The following is a 16,484-nucleotide window of genomic DNA, read 5'->3' on the forward strand; positions in this document are numbered from 1 at the left end:
GTGACTTGGGATTCTTGTATTGAAAAACTTAAAGTGAAGGGGTAGGAATGATGGAAGAAGGGTGTCAAAAGTGGTTGGAATGATGAAAAGAAAAAGTGAATTGAAAGAAGGGAAGGACTTGAATCAAATATAGGTACTGTGACAGTGATTTAAGGCCTTTTGTATGAATAAAGAATGGAAATAATGTAATGTGGGGGATCATATAGTCTTGCCTTCAGCTTTTGCTTTTTTAGGTCTCTTTTTTCTTTAGCTTTTGAAAAGTTCATTCCTGGATTTAAGATGTAAAGAGATATTAATGAAATCATTAAATCTTACCAACTGATACCTTAATCAAATTAATGAATGGTTGAGATAGCATTAATCCCCGTTTAATTGATAAGAGATTTTCTGTCCAATGTAGCATTTAATATTATTATTTTATTTATTTATTATTGTTGTTGTTATTATTATTATTATTATTATTATTATTATTATTATTATTTATAAATAACTAGGTCAAGCCCAAAACTGCACCTTTGGTTAAACTCAAATTCTGATTTTTATGGAATATACCCATTTTTCAAAGAAGTTAAACATTTTACGAAACTCAAATTTTAAGTTTTACAAAATATATTTTTTTCATTCAAAGTAAAAATTCTCTCCTTTTTTACTCTATTTTTTCAATTACCAAAGTTTCCGGAATATAAAATGTAACACCATGCTTGTACCGTCATTCACTTTATTTATTTATGCTAGAGCACAATAAGTTAAGCTTTAGGGTAAAATAAATTTCTCAATAATTTGTTCTAACAATACTCAATTTCAAATTATCCAACATCAAGGGGAAGAAAATACTCTATTGCATGCACATATGCAATGGCCAAACAACCATTATATCCAAATGTGCAGCATTCATCCTAGGAAAATAGACAGTAAGTCAAATTTCAGTATTGTACTAGATAAAAGCATAGTTGTTGAGAAACTTATGTAGGAAAGTTCTTACATAGAACAATTAATGTTACAAATATGTATCTATAGATGAAGAAAGTTCTGCAATTTCTAATGCATATAACCAGCATATTGGCATCTTAACTAGTAGTAGTCACTTCCCAGATATGAAGCACCAATACAGATACAACAATGATATTGACACATCGAGAGCGATCATAGTGTGGAAAAATGGAAGTAATTGAATGTACCTACATGTGTCGGTGTCGTGTCGGACACCAACACATGTTGGACATCAGACACAACTTCAATTTGAAGTGTCGGGTGCTACATAACTTTCCAGTGATCATATGGGTTAATCCTACACTATTTAGAATCCTAGGGAGACATACTCATGCTGTACAGTGTAAAGTTTTAAAGATTTATGAATTGGTATCTTCTTAATTATCAGATTCTCAGCTTTCATTTTCTTCCTTGGTGCTTTCATCCATCATAAACCTCCAGTTATCACCTTCCTCTATTTCCCATTGCTTTTTCAGTTCATAAATAGCTTTGGATGCTGCAGCTGCAATGGCCGGGTTACTATCCTCCGCAAGCCTCTGCATCATGAATCAAACACATCAACTTTGCTAGATGGAAAATATGAAAGTACATATTACCCGTCGAAAAGTACTTTTTGTGGAAAAGTAATGAATCACAGACCTGTAATGCCCCCATCCCTGCATTTCCAAGAGTCCACATTGATGGTGCTGCTGCAAGTGCCTTCGCTAAAGCTCGTCTATAAGTTTACATTCACACGATAAATGAAATTGAACAAGGGTTATTATATTTTGCATACATGCTTGCCATTTAAATTATGAGATGATAATATTTTAGATGGAATTATATTGAGTATGACTCATATTATTCGTTGATAAGTGGGCAGAGATGCTTGTGTGTAGCGAGTGGAGCTAAAAGTGCAACAAGTACACAACTTGTACTTTATAACCCTATGCATTGTATAATAGGAAAACTGCATCAGTCACTCAATTGTCAAAAACAGAGGCACAATTGGCTGAACTGTGTGATATTACGTTGTGTTCTTGTGCGTGTATTTATCTGTTTACTTTAGATTAGCATTTGCTGTCTAACAACATAGAAAGGATAAAACCCTACCCCTATTCATATTGATACTACACTCTCTTTTTTACAACAAAACTAATCATGATATATAAGGAAGTATGGAGATTAAGCCTAATGATTAATCTTATACTGACATATAGAACACTATTTAGTAGGTTAATTCAAAATAATTATTCACTTTTTAAATTCTCAATTACATTAGTCATTATGAATAATATAATTTTAAAGACTAAATTAAGTCATGCAAATTAATTAACATGATAGAAGATTTTCGATTTTAGCCTCTCAAACTATATTGAAATATTAATAAAATTAAAGACTAAATCTAAAGATTGTACAATTCGAAAAATTAAATTAATTTCACTCAAAATCATCTCATTTATACTCTTCTTTTTTCCTTTATTTTTTTTTTTTTGTTTTTTATTAACCAAACATGATTTTCATGTCTCCAAATGAAAGAGGGTAAACTTTAGTACTTCAATATGATTTTAATCTTTACAAATACATAAATTTTTCTGTTGGTTTCTATAAAAAATTTGTATGTTTTTAATTAACCCTTATAATTATACCAAACTTTTGTTTTGATCATTTTTTTTTTGACAACTATGTTATTTTATTGTAGTCTTTGTAAAGTACTGTATATTAGAAACAATGTCCAGTAACATGATGTCATATTGGTTGGAGGAAAAAAATACATTTAGAAACTAAAAAAAAAAACAGTTATTACCGAGAACAAAAAAAAAATAACAATGTTGGTAAAAAAAGATTCCAAAGAATAAAAAATGAATTGTTTAAGAAAATAATTTTTTTAGCAAAGATAAAACTTTTAAATTCAATATTATATTATAAGCTGGAATAGCTCAGATGGTTAGAGCGTGTGGCTGTTAACCACAAGGTCGAAGGTTCAAGCCCTCCTTCTAGCGATTTTTATTTATTTTTCATTTTCGTGATTATTAATTATTTCAAATTGAACTATGCACATTGAATAGAAAATGTGGTCTAATTCTTGAAAGATCATAAAATCAAAGGAAGCTTACCTAGTACTGACATCAGGGGAACTAGAACATTCTGCCAACAAAGATACACTTTGTTTACCATCCATTGCATCAAGGTCTATAAGAGTTGTGATCAACAACTCAAGCTGCTCTCAGTATAAAAAAAATGTATTAATATCAATACTTAAAAATAGTGACTAGGAATATCATACAGGAATAAAACTTTATGGTGAATCTAACCTCTTCAGGATCAGTGTAATCAATTCCATCTGCTTCAGAAAGTGCTGATGCCATACTCCAGTAAGCTTCCTATAGATACTAAAATCTTAGAGCATGATTGATGTGATTCATGTTTGATATAGAAACAAAACCCAAAAAGAAAATGGAAAAGAAGAAAGACCTGAAGAGCATTAATCCGTTCTGTCGTCACATCCCCGGGAAAGGAATTTGTGGTTTTTCCATTCTTTTCAAGCATGATTCGTCTTCTGGCATTATTTTCTGAAAGAGAACCCTTATCTCTAGAAATAGGACTGCACCACAACATCATATGAAACGTTATAGAGTTTAACATATGTAAGTATAAGAAAGCATTTTAAATTACTTGACTTACAAGTGATACATCTTGCTCACCATCAGGTTGTGGATGTTTTTTATGAGCTGCAATATTTATGTAATAGAACGAAGTTATTTATGTTGGAGCTTAAAACAAATAATATATATTTAGAAATAAGCACTGGGATCATAAACTTTTATTTTTTTATTGAAAAAAAAGGTTCCAAAGTAAACAAATGTAAAGCATAAAATATCACCTCCAAGGCCATAAGGGCATCTTCCATGGCGCGTTGCTTGGCACGGAAGTCAGCCAGGCGTAAATCAGCCTGACAATTTAAAGGTTATGTCAAAAGGAGTCTTGTATTTTCTGGTCATTCATATTTATAGGAATTATAAATAACCAAACGCCTCATGTTTCTTATGAATATCAAGAAAAAAAAATATTAACAGTAATTATGTGTTGATATTGCATAAAAATTATGTGTTTATGCTTTTTATGAAGGAAAAGAAATTAACAATCAACATTACATGACAACCAACAAATTATGAGTACACAAATATTACATGATGCAAATTATATCAGTACTGATCACATATCAAACTAACCAAGAATATAATATTGCAAATTAAAACTGATAGATTAGAGATAACATATTTACCTCTAAGGCCCCATCACTCCAGTGCTCATCCGCAGCACTTTTCAATCTGGACTGAGCTATATCCTTCAAGATCTGCAGAGCATATAAAATAAAATATAATAAACAAAGAAAAAAAGCATTACACCATTGACGTGTACTCTTAAATCTTCACCACAAAAAATTGGAATGTTCTAATTCTAGATGATTCATACAGTGGCAATACGATTAAGGCGCTTAGCTTTTTCCTTGACACCACGGTCGATTTTCTCAGTATCCTTTCTTGCTCGAGCTATGCAGCATAGTAGAGAAAATTAAGGTGACCACATTATTTAAACAAGGTAAATAATGTGAGTAATATAGCACATTATTTAAACAACGTAAATGAGCTAACCATCAAGTTTGAGAAATTCTGTCCCTAGAAAAGCTACATCTCGGCGTGCACGAGCATCCATCCTCATTATGCCACTGCAGAAGCAATGAGTTAATGGTTATTTCCGCATATATCAGGATAAAATATTGTTTCTTACTGTTATTTCTTAAATGAAATAAATTTTAATTGTTTAGAATATAAAATTACATGAAAGTTGAAACGACCGGAAAATGAGTTGAGAACCAATGTTTAAGTCAGGTCGAGACGTTTTCTGTATTATAACTCCTCCTATCTTGATTACTAAAATATCTACTAGGACAGTTAATAATAGTTTTCAAGTAATTGATTGTATTGTATAGTGATTAATTAAGAGTTCTCCAATTTAAAGATTTTTTTGTCAATTCATATATCTCCAACAATATATTTCTAAAAAGATATTGAAGATGAACAATAGTTGAAGTAAATTTCAAACAGAAACAGTATTTTTAGCATATAATCAAAATCAGATTGCAGGATGTACCGCGAGAGAAACTTTGCATCGTTACAGACAAATCTATAAGCTTCAGCCAAGCCACGAACTGAACGAGCCTGATCATTTTTCTGATCTTCGGCGTGTCGTCTGTACATGTGAACAGGTCTCAAGTATGCCATCATCAAAAGGTAAGAAAAAAGATATATAGGAGCCTAGTTATATCACCAATGTTTTAATTTCCTTACCTAGTTAAATCAGAAACATCATCATAAGCTGTAACACGTTCTTTCTCTTCGGTGTTATTTGCTCCGGTTGATTTACATGAAACCAAAGATGTCTTTGAGATTAAACTAACTGGTTTTCCATTAACAAACCAAAATGATTCATTGAATAAGGATGATCTCTCATTGAAGACAAATCCATTGTTAACATGTCCATGTTCCAATTTAACTCTCAAAAGCTGTATTCTGTTGATCCTCGTTGACGAGGAAAAATAATGTTCTCCATGTGATCTAGAAATTGTTGATCTATTAGTCAAGATAGGACCATTTGAAACTTTGTTTGCTGTAAGAGCCATCAGAAGATCAATGTAAGAATGAGATACACCTGGCCTTCATTGCATTTGAAATATCTATATTCTTCTGTAGAAGTAAAACAACAAAAAGAGAATGAAAACATAGTTACTACATAGACATAGTGAACTTTTCACAATTTCCATTAAGAATAAGGAATACAAGGATGATTTTCTTCTGAAAAATACAATTAAAGATTTGATTGAGAAAAAACACTAAAATAATCAGAAGCAATGTTATCAAATAGAGGCACTATACATAGCAGAATCCGAACAAATTGTTATTGTTTTGCGATACATTATTATACAAAGTATTGTCAAATAGCGGTTATAGAGGCAAAATATGAACAAATTACTATTTTCCATGATTTGCGATTGACAACACTTATTTATCAGAAGTCCTTCAATATAAATCATGACAAGTATAATTTAAAAAATATGTCAAGATAGCTAGCTATAAATAAACAATTATGTCCATATTTTATTACAAAGAAGTCAGACAAATTATACAGTATTATGAAGTCTATATTTCAGAAATGTGATAATATTCAACATTTATGCAAATATTATGCACCCTATACCCCAACCTTATCCAAAAGTTTCTTAAAAGAAACATCTATTTAAAGCAAAGCACAGCTCAAATAGTAGTACCTTGGTTCTAATCAAGATCCAGAGCTAGATTCTGAACAGCATCAATACATGTGTGACCCATGAAACACATATACTAACACAGACACTAAGAGAAGTATTGGTGGTACAGAGGGTGTGACTACAAAGATCTCAAAATTTGAAGTTGAAAACTAAACTATAGAGTATAGATTCGTTATATAATAATACAAAAGTTCAGAAATAATATGAATTGATAGTTAGAAAATTAAATAAATTCACCCAAAATTGGTAGAACCAAAACAAACAGTTGTCATCATTTCAGGAGGAAGCAATTTATACTAAAAAAACACTTAAAATTTCAATCATAGAACAATAAACGAACAATACTAATTAGATAAATAAAAAACCGAAACATTGTTTTAACTAATGAACTGAAATGGAAGCTAAAAACTGACCTGTAGAGCAAATGCATAGTTTTTATTTTTTTGTTTTTTTCAAGTAAAGGAGCATATATATATATATATAATTATTTATATTGTAAATGATTTTAGGAATAAAGAGATTGAAAGAAAGGGAAAAAACATGACACATAAAATTGAGAACCACTAGATTAGGGTGTGGCCCTATGAATGCCAACAAGGAAGAAAAACTAAAGAAAAAAAAAAAAAAAAAAAAAAAAAAAAAAAAAAAAAGAGGAATGGAATTAAGAGTAAAGACTATAGATAAGTGAAGAGTGGAATGAAACAACACGTCATTCCCTCATCCACTTGCCTTTTTACAAATTTTTATCTTTTCAATTTCTTCTTTTAGTTAGGTTACTTTTTGAGTTAATATCCAAAGAGTTATTTGAAAGTACGTGGCCAGATCAAAATAGATTTTGAATTTTATATATTAATAAATATATTTTTTAAATTGTAATTTGTTAATTAAAATGATTTATTGGTTAAATTTTGTTGTTAGAAGTTTTTTATATGACATATTAAATAAATAGGTGGTTTTTCATGTGGATAACCAATCTTGTCATATTACTAAAAAAAAAAACTTATGTAATTGATGCATTTCATGTCAACTTTGAAGTTGTCATCTTGGTATATATGTAAAGGTTAAATAATTTTTGTTTCATAAGATATGGAATGTAGTCTCTAATAATGTTAGTTCATCTAATGTATTTTGTCATAGTCTTTAATAATAATAGAGGTTTGACCAGTTTTTTTTTTTTTTATCGATGGCCCCAATTTTAATGAATAGTTTGTCTATTTACACTTATTTTTCACATTTTATAAATTTTTATTTTTATTTTTTCTTTCTAATTTACTCTTTACTCCATTATATCTAGTATCATGATTTGATTTAAAGCACCGAATAGATTTTAAAAAGGAATTTAGGAGTTCGACATTTAATGCTAATATTTTTCCCCTGACCCAATAACAAAACTAACTATTAATATTTGATTACAGAAAAATAAAATAAAAAATAAGAGAAACTTGTATCTTTGTTTCATTCCATTTTCTCAACAAACAATTGAAAAATAGTGAGTGAATGGCTAATTTAGTATTAAAATTGTTGAAAGTTGTTAGTTTGGTAAAAAAAACTAACAAAAAATTCAAAATAATTATTGACTTTTAAAATTCTCAATTACATTAATCATTATGAATAATATAATTTTAAAGACTAAATTAAGTCATGCAAATTAATTAACACGATAGAAATTTTTCAATTTTAATCTCCCAAACTATATTGAATTATTAATAAAATTAAAGACTAAATCTAAAGATTGTACTATTCGAAAAATTAAATTAATTTCACTCTAAATCATCTCATTTTTACTTTTTTTTCTTTTTCCTATTTATTAACCAAACATGATTTTCATGTTTCCAAATGAAAAAGGGTAAACTTTTGTACTTCAATAAAATTTTAATCTACAAATATATAAATTTTTCTATTGGTTTTTATAAAAAATTTGTTTGTTTTTAATTAATCATTATATTTATACCAAACTTTTGTTTTGATCATTATCTTTTGACAAATATGTTATTTATTTGTAGTCTTTGTAAAATATTTTATATTAGAATCAATATACAGTAACATGTATGTCATACTGATTGGAGGAAAAAAAACATTTAGAAACACAAAAAAACAATTATTACCGAGAATAAAAAAAAATAACATAAAAAAGATTCCAAAGACTAAAAAATGAACTCCTGAGACTAAAAACAAAGTGAAATTATATAAAGTTAAGTTGTAATTCTTTGTTAAAAGTAAAATTATATAAAGTTAAGTTGTAATTCTGGTTAAAAGTGAAGTTATTTAAAATTAAAATATAAGCTGGAATAGCTCAGATGGTTAGAGCGTGTGGCTGTTAACCACAAGGTCGGAGGTTCAAGCCCTCCTTCTAGCGATTTTTTTTTTTGAGTTTTATTAATTATTTTACATTTTTGTTCTGAAATTATTTTATTCGAAATTTAAAAAAATATGAAAAATCGTGGACGGCAGGATTCGAACCTGCGCGGGCAAAGCCCACATGATTTCTAGTCATGCCCGATAACCACTCCGGCACGTCCACTTCTTGATAATGTTTGGCCCTATATTGTAGATAATTGTTTCATTATCTCTCTATAATGTATTTTCTATGCTTCTTTAAATGGTCCATACTCTATAGTGGAATATATAAAAATTAGTTTAACATGTTATATGATTAAAAGTTTCATGATTGAATGATGAATTAGAATAGGTACAAATTACAGTATATAATGCAAGTATCTTGAAAAATATATGAGATCGAGTTAATTTTAAAGTAGGCAATGGAGATGGCACCAAGAAATTTTGCTTTTTATTTGCAAGTTAAGATGGGAGAGTATGAGAGAAAGCCTCTGAAGTATGGAGACTTGGTAGGGTTAGTCCAATGGATTTTTAGACTTCAAATAAATTTTTAAATGTGGCATTTTTAAATGAAAGGGATATATAATCTTTAACTTTTAAATGATAATTTGAAGGATTCGGTGACAATTAATTATTGGATAAAATTCACCATTGAGATCTAAGGCACATGTTCGCTTTTACATGATAGATAAATGTGTGATAAGCAAGTTATGCCGCCATTATAAATAAGAAGTGTTTATCATTATAATTGGTTTTATTTTATTCTTTTGTTAAATTTGATTATGTTGGAATTAATCTCAATAATAATAATATGTATGTATTATTAATTTTAGTTTTTATACAATTCTTATTTGAAGAATTAAAATCAAACTTGCATGCCCTTACATGTGAATTTTTATACATAGTTATATCATATCATTTATAAAAATAAAAACAAAATATTGTGCATATATATGTCAAGGATTATAATAAAACCAACAATAATCAAAAGTAATAAGAGGCATATTTGAAAAAGTTAGAAATAAATTAATATTTTGCAAAGACTAAAAAAAATGTATTTGCAAACACTAAAAACATTTAAAATTTAAGTATTAAAAGATTATTGAGTTGAAATCAGAGTTATAGTAAAAATAATTGTCCTAATGGTGAAGGAGTTTTTAGAAATGTCTATTTTTATTGATTTGAAACTTATAACCATTTAAAAATTAAAAAAAAAAGGAAAATGAGTCTTTGGGACCCATTCCAATACTTACATTACTCATGAAATTATATAATGTATTTAGATAAAATAATTTAAATTTCTACCGGTTTATATTCAAATCTAATCTTAAAAAAAAAAACAATTAAAATCTATTGTTTATACGACTTGTGTTCAACTCAAGATATAAATCATTATAATTATCGACATAAATTATTAATTTTCACGAGACTTAATTGTCTTTTTGGTTCACAAATATCATATTTTTGGGCAATTTTAACCATTGATTTTTTTATAGAAATTTTCACCCTTTCTAATTTCACATCATATAACATCTTCTTGCAACTAAGTGGTAGTATTTTGGTGTCACCACGTCCTCTTTTGTATTTATCTTCCTTACATCACTAATGAAAATGAAATTGGTACTATACTATAGTACTACCATGTTACTTAGTTGACAAAAATGTAACCAAAACAAATGAAACAACAAACACGCCGCTGTTAACGCTAACAAACATTCTCACGCAACTTCCTTTGTATTTTTTTGCAATTATTATTACTGTCCCCTTTTTAACGCCTTAAATAACGGAAACTATTTGCTTTAGGTAATTTTTAATTTCATCCATGTTATAAATATCTATCATTTCCTAAGTGAGACATAGTTAAGATTTATATTCATATTCTCTTCACAACAATGGCATTGCGTTGCTATAGCTCCTTCATTGTCATCTCTTTGCTTCTTTTGGTTACATTCTCTAATGTAGCTCAGGTACATTCATTACAACAACAAAATGTTCACCCTATGATTTCAAGTGGTTTCAAAGTGTTTAATATGATTTTCGCAGATTCATATTTGAAAGTTGTTTGAAATTTTAACAACTATTAGTGTTAAGTAGAAGATTTTGATATAACTTAGTCTTATGATTAAGACAATGACTCAATCGGATAGATTTGATTAATATATAAGATTAATTGATGCTAGTGTGTAATAATAAATTATACAAGTCTAATTGTTCTAATGTTGTAAAAATTTATTTTTTTATGTGATCACTTAACAGGCTTATGGAAGTGCAAAACTTCGTCCTTCAGGTAAAATATATGCAATTGATGTTTGGTTAGGTTGTTAATTGGTATGGGTTAACAAATTTTGAGTATTTTAGTTTTTGTTTTTGTAAAGAGCAACCTTTACAACTAGTTTTTATAAATGTAAAAAACAATTACACTTTTGGTGTATATAAATTAAATAATTGTTTGATTACTAATAATGTGAAGAAATGAAACAAGTACAGATTGTAAACCAAGGTGTAGTTATCGTTGCTCTGCAACATCACACAAGAAGCCATGCATGTTTTTCTGCCAGAAATGTTGTGCTACATGTCTCTGTGTTCCTCCTGGTACATATGGTAACAAGCAAGTATGCCCTTGTTACAACACTTGGAAGACAAGGGAAGGAGGACCAAAATGCCCTTAATTTCACCCTCTATACATAATATCAATAATTAGGCAATGTAATTTTATTTTTTTTTATATTTTGAAATGGTGATTGTTTTTGCACCTAGTGTATGAAAATTGAAAGTGAGTCGTTATACTTTTCAATGACACTCATCATGTATCATCTTTTTCTTTTAACCATTATGTGTTGAAAGACATTCTTAAATTTTGGTAACAATAAAAACAATGCTTATGTGCTTTGTAGTACTACAAATATTTAAATCAATTGTGTTACTTGGAGATTGTAGTATATTTCTATTGAGAAATATTATATATAAAAGTAAGTTGTGCGTATTATGAAAAAACAAAAATTGTTTTAACATTAGATTTTTATGGAAAATAGTATCTTTGTGACCCATCTTAATGTGTATTTGTGATTTTCACTATTAGTCATCTCTATTTATCGAAAAAAATAGTAATTCACTATAATTTTTTACTTTAAAAAATGATGAAAAGTGTGGTTAAAAATATCAACAAAAATGTGGCATAAACCTTATGAATAATTTGACAACGATTTTAGAAACTTTAATCTAAATAGTCGATATCTATTTTAATAGGTCACATGCCAACATTTTTACTTTCATTTACAAACATAAAAAATTGTTGCTTATACATGTAAAAAAGCCACAATATTTTGAATTTGGATTATCTGGTTTACTTTTTCTCAATCAATCTTTCATTCTCTCTATTTCTCTTTTAATGTTAGTTTCTCTCTTCACTAAAAAAAATAGAAATTATCAAGAAAGAGAGTAAAATTAAAAAAGAAGTGAAAAGGAGAGAGTGATAAAAGAAAAGTTAAAAAATATCCAAATATATAACTTGCTTATGGGCTGGTCCAAAACCCAAACCAACAAAGCAAGAGCCCAAAGACTTAAAATATTGATAGTTTATTATCCTACATCTTATATTCTTAAATACACATTTAAATTAATAAATTTAAATAAATAGAATATATTTTTGAATTAGTTAATAGGAATAAAAATTGGAGTTTAGCATGAAGGAAAAAAAACTCACCAAAAAATTTATTATGAATTATTTTCATAAATACTTATAATTTTTAAGATTAATATATTCGCGTTCAAATGAATATTTGTACTAAATATATACGCTTACTCTTTCAAACATGTCAAAATCTTTTTGATAAAAAATTCATTTTTTTTCAAAAAGAATGACCTGTTTAAGTGCAAATTGCAACTATAAAAATAAGATTATTTCCAACTTCGACCAAATTTTGTGAACAAAGCAGGTGTGACATTATAGCTAGAAAAGTTCTTATTTGGGTCTTTGCAAAATATTGGCTTAATTGGTTTGTCATTTTTCAAAGTCTCTCCAACAAGACATGTGGTACTAAACTAACCAAACTTTCAATTTTAAGCAATCTTCCCTTACTTTTAACAGACACTATAGTTGGTAAACAATGTTACTAAATGCAATTCATATTTGCATAACTGAGTGATGCAAATCATAGTAAATGCAACAAAAATATGAACACTAGTGGCATTGAAAGTGAAGGAACTAATCAAATCTAACATGGCTAATTCAATTATCTAAGTTGGCCAACTCCTAATTGACTTCAACAACCAATTTCTATCACTTTATTGATTCAACTAAATGTGAGAAATTATTTAGTATCACACATCAAGTTTTGATGTAGTTTAGAAAATAACCACCAAACATATACATAATTGTAAGATTGAAACAAAAGAACAATAGTGTATTATGATATGCTATAAAACTAGAAGGCTTAGAAGCTAAAAATATCAAAATTAAAAAATGTCAATACCAAGAATTATTTTTGTGGCATATATATTTTCACTATCTGAAATCACTTTAGGATCTCAACTTGTTACGTATATATTTGGCGATTCTTTAACAGATGTTGGGAACAATAATTTTCTACAATATTCTTTAGCCAAATCTAATTATCCTTGGTATGGAATTGATTATAGTGGTGGCCAAGCTACTGGAAGATTCACCAATGGGAGGACTATTGGTGATATCATATGTAATTTCTAAATCTCATTATTTTCTTTTATTGTGAAATTGAATTAATAATAAACTATGCAAGTCACTATGATTTTATGGTTTTAACTTTATGTCATTTTGTAGCTTCTAAGCTTGGAATTCCATCACCACCAGCTTATTTGTCTGTTTCTCAAAATGTTGATGCTCTTCTCAAAGGGGTAAATTATGCATCTGGTGGAGCAGGAATTCTCAATGACACTGGTCTTTACTTTGTAAGCAAAACAACTCAAGATTCAAGTTACATGTTAAAACCTATGAAACACAGATCCCGACATAAACATGAATTAATTGAATGTAATCTATGTATCGGTGTCAGACACTAGGGTACGCCTTCAATCAAAAGTGTTGGTACTACAGAGGTTTAAATTACTGTCCTCGAAGGTGTAGCACAGTGTTTGATCCCTGTTGCTAGCTAACCAATCCCGCGTTACAAACTAACTATTAATATTTGCCTATAAAAAATATTAGTGGTCACTTGCCTAACTTATATTGTATTTTGAATCTATTTTCAGATTCAGAGATTGACTTTTGATGATCAAATAAACAGTTTCAAGAAAACTAAAGAAGCAATCACAACAGAATTAGGTGAAGCAGCTGCATACAAGCATTTCAATGAAGCCATGTACTTCATTGGAATTGGTAATACTTTTTTCTCACATTACCAAAAGTATTCTCTATTACAAATTTACAAAAACAATTTAAATGTTTATGAATTAAATTCTCCATATATTATATATAACCATTAATAGTAAACTGCATTTATATGCAGGTAGTAATGACTATGTCAACAATTTCTTGCAGCCCTTCTTGGCAGATGGCCAACAATATACTCCTGATGAGTTTGTAGAACTCTTAATCTCTACTTTAGATCAACAACTTAAGGTAAATCAAAAGTTACCACTCCAAGAAATTAACTACCTTAAATCATTTACTTTATTCAACTTTGTACTAAGATTATTGAATTATTATATCAGAGGCTCTATCAGCTGGGAGCACAAAAAATGGTCTTCCATGGAGTTGGTCCACTGGGTTGTATCCCATCACAAAGAGTTAAATCCAAAAAAGGCCAATGTCTAAAGCAAGTTAATGAATGGATCCAACAATTCAACTCTAAAGTTCAGAAGCTAATCAAAACACTAAACCAAGGCCTTCCAAATGCAAAACTCATCTTTGCTGACACTTATCCTTTAGTTCTTGACTTGATTGATAATCCATCTACTTATGGTAAGATTCTCACTCTAAACTATCAAGCACCAATACAATACTAACACATTCACCAGACACTGACACGTCAGACACCTGTGAACAATATATCATTGTGGTGTCAAACACTAACATATGTGAGACAGACACTGAGACATACAATCGATCAAAAGTGTTGGTACTCTAAATCTTATATATATGATAATGGTCTACAATGTACCATTTTTATTTCTTGAAATATATAACTGATCTATAATGCTTCCACAGGGTTTAAAGTTTCAAATACATCTTGTTGCAATGTAGACACAAGTATTGGAGGATTATGTTTGCCAAACTCAAAGTTATGCAAAAACAGAAATGAATATGTATTTTGGGATGCTTTTCATCCATCAGATGCAGCAAATGTTATTCTTGCAGAGAAATTCTTCTCTAGTCTTTTCTCATCAGCTCCTTCTGCAGCACCAAGCCCTTCACCCTAATTTCACATAAATCAATCAATTTTATAGTAATACCAAAGAAATCAACTTAATATATTTGGACACAAGTTTAGGCACACGTGCAATTCAATCACATTGCAATTTGTAACTAATGAAGCCAGCTATGAAGTTTAACAATTATATGTTATGTTAACTAAGAGATAATGGCATTAAACTAATTCAAGTTTTAATATGCAGTTTGTAAGTTATGCTTTTTTTTTATGAACGTAAAGTTATGCTTCAATGTCTTATATGTAACGAAAACTAATTAATATATGGCTTTTTCCATTTCTTATTAATTAATATATGGCTTTTTCCATTTCTTATGCCAAATCTTATGTTTAATATAACTCTTATTTGGGCTTGTCATATTCCAAGTTTACTTAATAAAATTTCCTTTGCCTTTAATATTATTTTTAACATATACTTTATTCCAGTTTATTTTAATGAGTCAATATGATATATAGTTTGGGCCAAAGTTATGCTAATCCCCTGATATCAGTATTCACATCCAAATCAACTTAAATAATAATGTTACATTAAGTTATTATTTGTTAGTTTCAACTATATATTTTTATTATTCTTTTATGTAATTTAAATATAATTGACCTTAATTATTTTGTAATATTAATTTTTAGTATAATATTTTTCTAAAAACTTATTACATTAATGTCACTTTATAAAATTATTATTAAAATAATATATTACAAATCAAAAACAATTATCTTATAATTTGGTTAAGTTTCTAAAAATTATTCTAGAAAAACTTATTTTTAAAAATAACTACAAATTCAAAAACAGTTTGGAATGCAAACCAATTTCTTTAATTAGGATTATAAAACGTAATTTTTATTTGAACCACTTATAACTGAATTGGATTTTAAGCTTTTTAAAGAGTTAATTGTTTTTAAATTACTTTTCTCTTCTTATTGATGCATTTTTTAAGGTCTTATTGATTAAATGTAAAACCGGTTTTCGGTGATTTAAGTATAGATGTTAATAATTAAATAATTTTTAGAATAAGAAATTATAAAAAAATTAATTAGTTTTTCTAGTTTGAATTATTTTAAATCATTTTTAACAAAAAAAAACTTTATTGTAACTGATTCGGCTTAAATCTTCCCCTAATGGTTCGGAAACTAAGTTCAAGTTTTTAGGTGTATGTTATTAAAAAGTTGTCGATATCTGAAGTTTAATTCTTATTAAATAAGAGAATAGAAAACTATTAACAATATGAAATAAAAGATTTGATTGTTGTTGATTGCTCTCAGTTGAATGGCACGGATTTTCCACATGAGAAACATTAAGATAGGAAAATGCATCTTCCATTTAATTCAACATGCTTCAAGAGCTTAACAAAGCCCTCTCTCAAACTCTAAAAAAAGAGTAAACTAAATTAGACTCCTTAATTAGAGAAAGAAATCACTAGGCAAAGCTAAGCACAAAGAGCATAATA

General features: G+C 28.4%; 3 protein-coding genes and 3 non-coding genes across 8 annotated transcripts; 4 read left to right on the forward strand and 2 right to left on the reverse strand.

Moving 5' to 3' along the window:
* Positions 1-912: 912 nt before the first annotated feature.
* LOC101498134 (senescence-associated protein AAF, chloroplastic) lies at positions 913-6,850 on the reverse strand. 3 transcript variants are annotated; one of them, XM_004490757.4, is made up of 13 exons: positions 6,712-6,850; positions 5,322-5,717; positions 5,125-5,223; positions 4,626-4,699; positions 4,447-4,523; positions 4,256-4,327; positions 3,854-3,922; positions 3,655-3,701; positions 3,445-3,574; positions 3,285-3,353; positions 3,087-3,190; positions 1,630-1,705; positions 913-1,526 (listed from the first exon to the last, which is right to left on the reverse strand). In XM_004490757.4, the coding sequence occupies exons 2-13, from the start codon at positions 5,651-5,653 to the stop codon at positions 1,383-1,385; spliced, it is 1,293 nt and encodes a 430-aa protein (XP_004490814.1). In that variant the 5' UTR covers positions 5,654-5,717; positions 6,712-6,850; the 3' UTR covers positions 913-1,382. The 3 variants fall into 3 exon arrangements, with proteins under 3 accessions (XP_004490814.1, XP_073221290.1, XP_073221291.1); XM_073365189.1 differs by having other exon boundaries at positions 5,125-5,241; XM_073365190.1 differs by lacking the exon at positions 6,712-6,850 and adding an exon at positions 6,299-6,439 and having other exon boundaries at positions 5,125-5,241.
* TRNAN-GUU (transfer RNA asparagine (anticodon GUU)) lies at positions 2,899-2,972 on the forward strand. The gene has a single exon. It is a non-coding gene; the product is annotated as a tRNA-Asn (tRNA).
* A 1,730-nt stretch (positions 6,851-8,580) lies between the features above and the next one.
* On the forward strand, positions 8,581-8,654 carry TRNAN-GUU (transfer RNA asparagine (anticodon GUU)). The gene has a single exon. It is a non-coding gene; the product is annotated as a tRNA-Asn (tRNA).
* An 83-nt stretch (positions 8,655-8,737) lies between these two features.
* On the reverse strand, positions 8,738-8,819 carry TRNAS-AGA (transfer RNA serine (anticodon AGA)). The gene has a single exon. It is a non-coding gene; the product is annotated as a tRNA-Ser (tRNA).
* A 1,639-nt stretch (positions 8,820-10,458) lies between these two features.
* LOC101498465 (protein RSI-1) lies at positions 10,459-11,564 on the forward strand. The gene is made up of 3 exons (XM_004490758.4): positions 10,459-10,602; positions 10,892-10,922; positions 11,123-11,564. Exons 1-3 carry the CDS (start codon positions 10,528-10,530, stop codon positions 11,302-11,304), a joined length of 288 nt encoding a protein of 95 aa, XP_004490815.1. The 5' UTR covers positions 10,459-10,527; the 3' UTR covers positions 11,305-11,564.
* A 1,505-nt stretch (positions 11,565-13,069) lies between these two features.
* Positions 13,070-15,333, forward strand: LOC101498810 (GDSL esterase/lipase At5g37690). The gene is made up of 6 exons (XM_012713043.3): positions 13,070-13,329; positions 13,434-13,561; positions 13,862-13,988; positions 14,119-14,231; positions 14,324-14,573; positions 14,820-15,333. Exons 1-6 carry the CDS (start codon positions 13,098-13,100, stop codon positions 15,029-15,031), a joined length of 1,062 nt encoding a protein of 353 aa, XP_012568497.1. The 5' UTR covers positions 13,070-13,097; the 3' UTR covers positions 15,032-15,333.
* Positions 15,334-16,484: the final 1,151 nt, after the last annotated feature.

This window comes from Cicer arietinum, chromosome 2, assembly GCF_000331145.2.
Source record: "Cicer arietinum cultivar CDC Frontier isolate Library 1 chromosome 2, Cicar.CDCFrontier_v2.0, whole genome shotgun sequence".
NCBI classification, from domain to species: Eukaryota; Viridiplantae; Streptophyta; class Magnoliopsida; order Fabales; family Fabaceae; genus Cicer; species Cicer arietinum.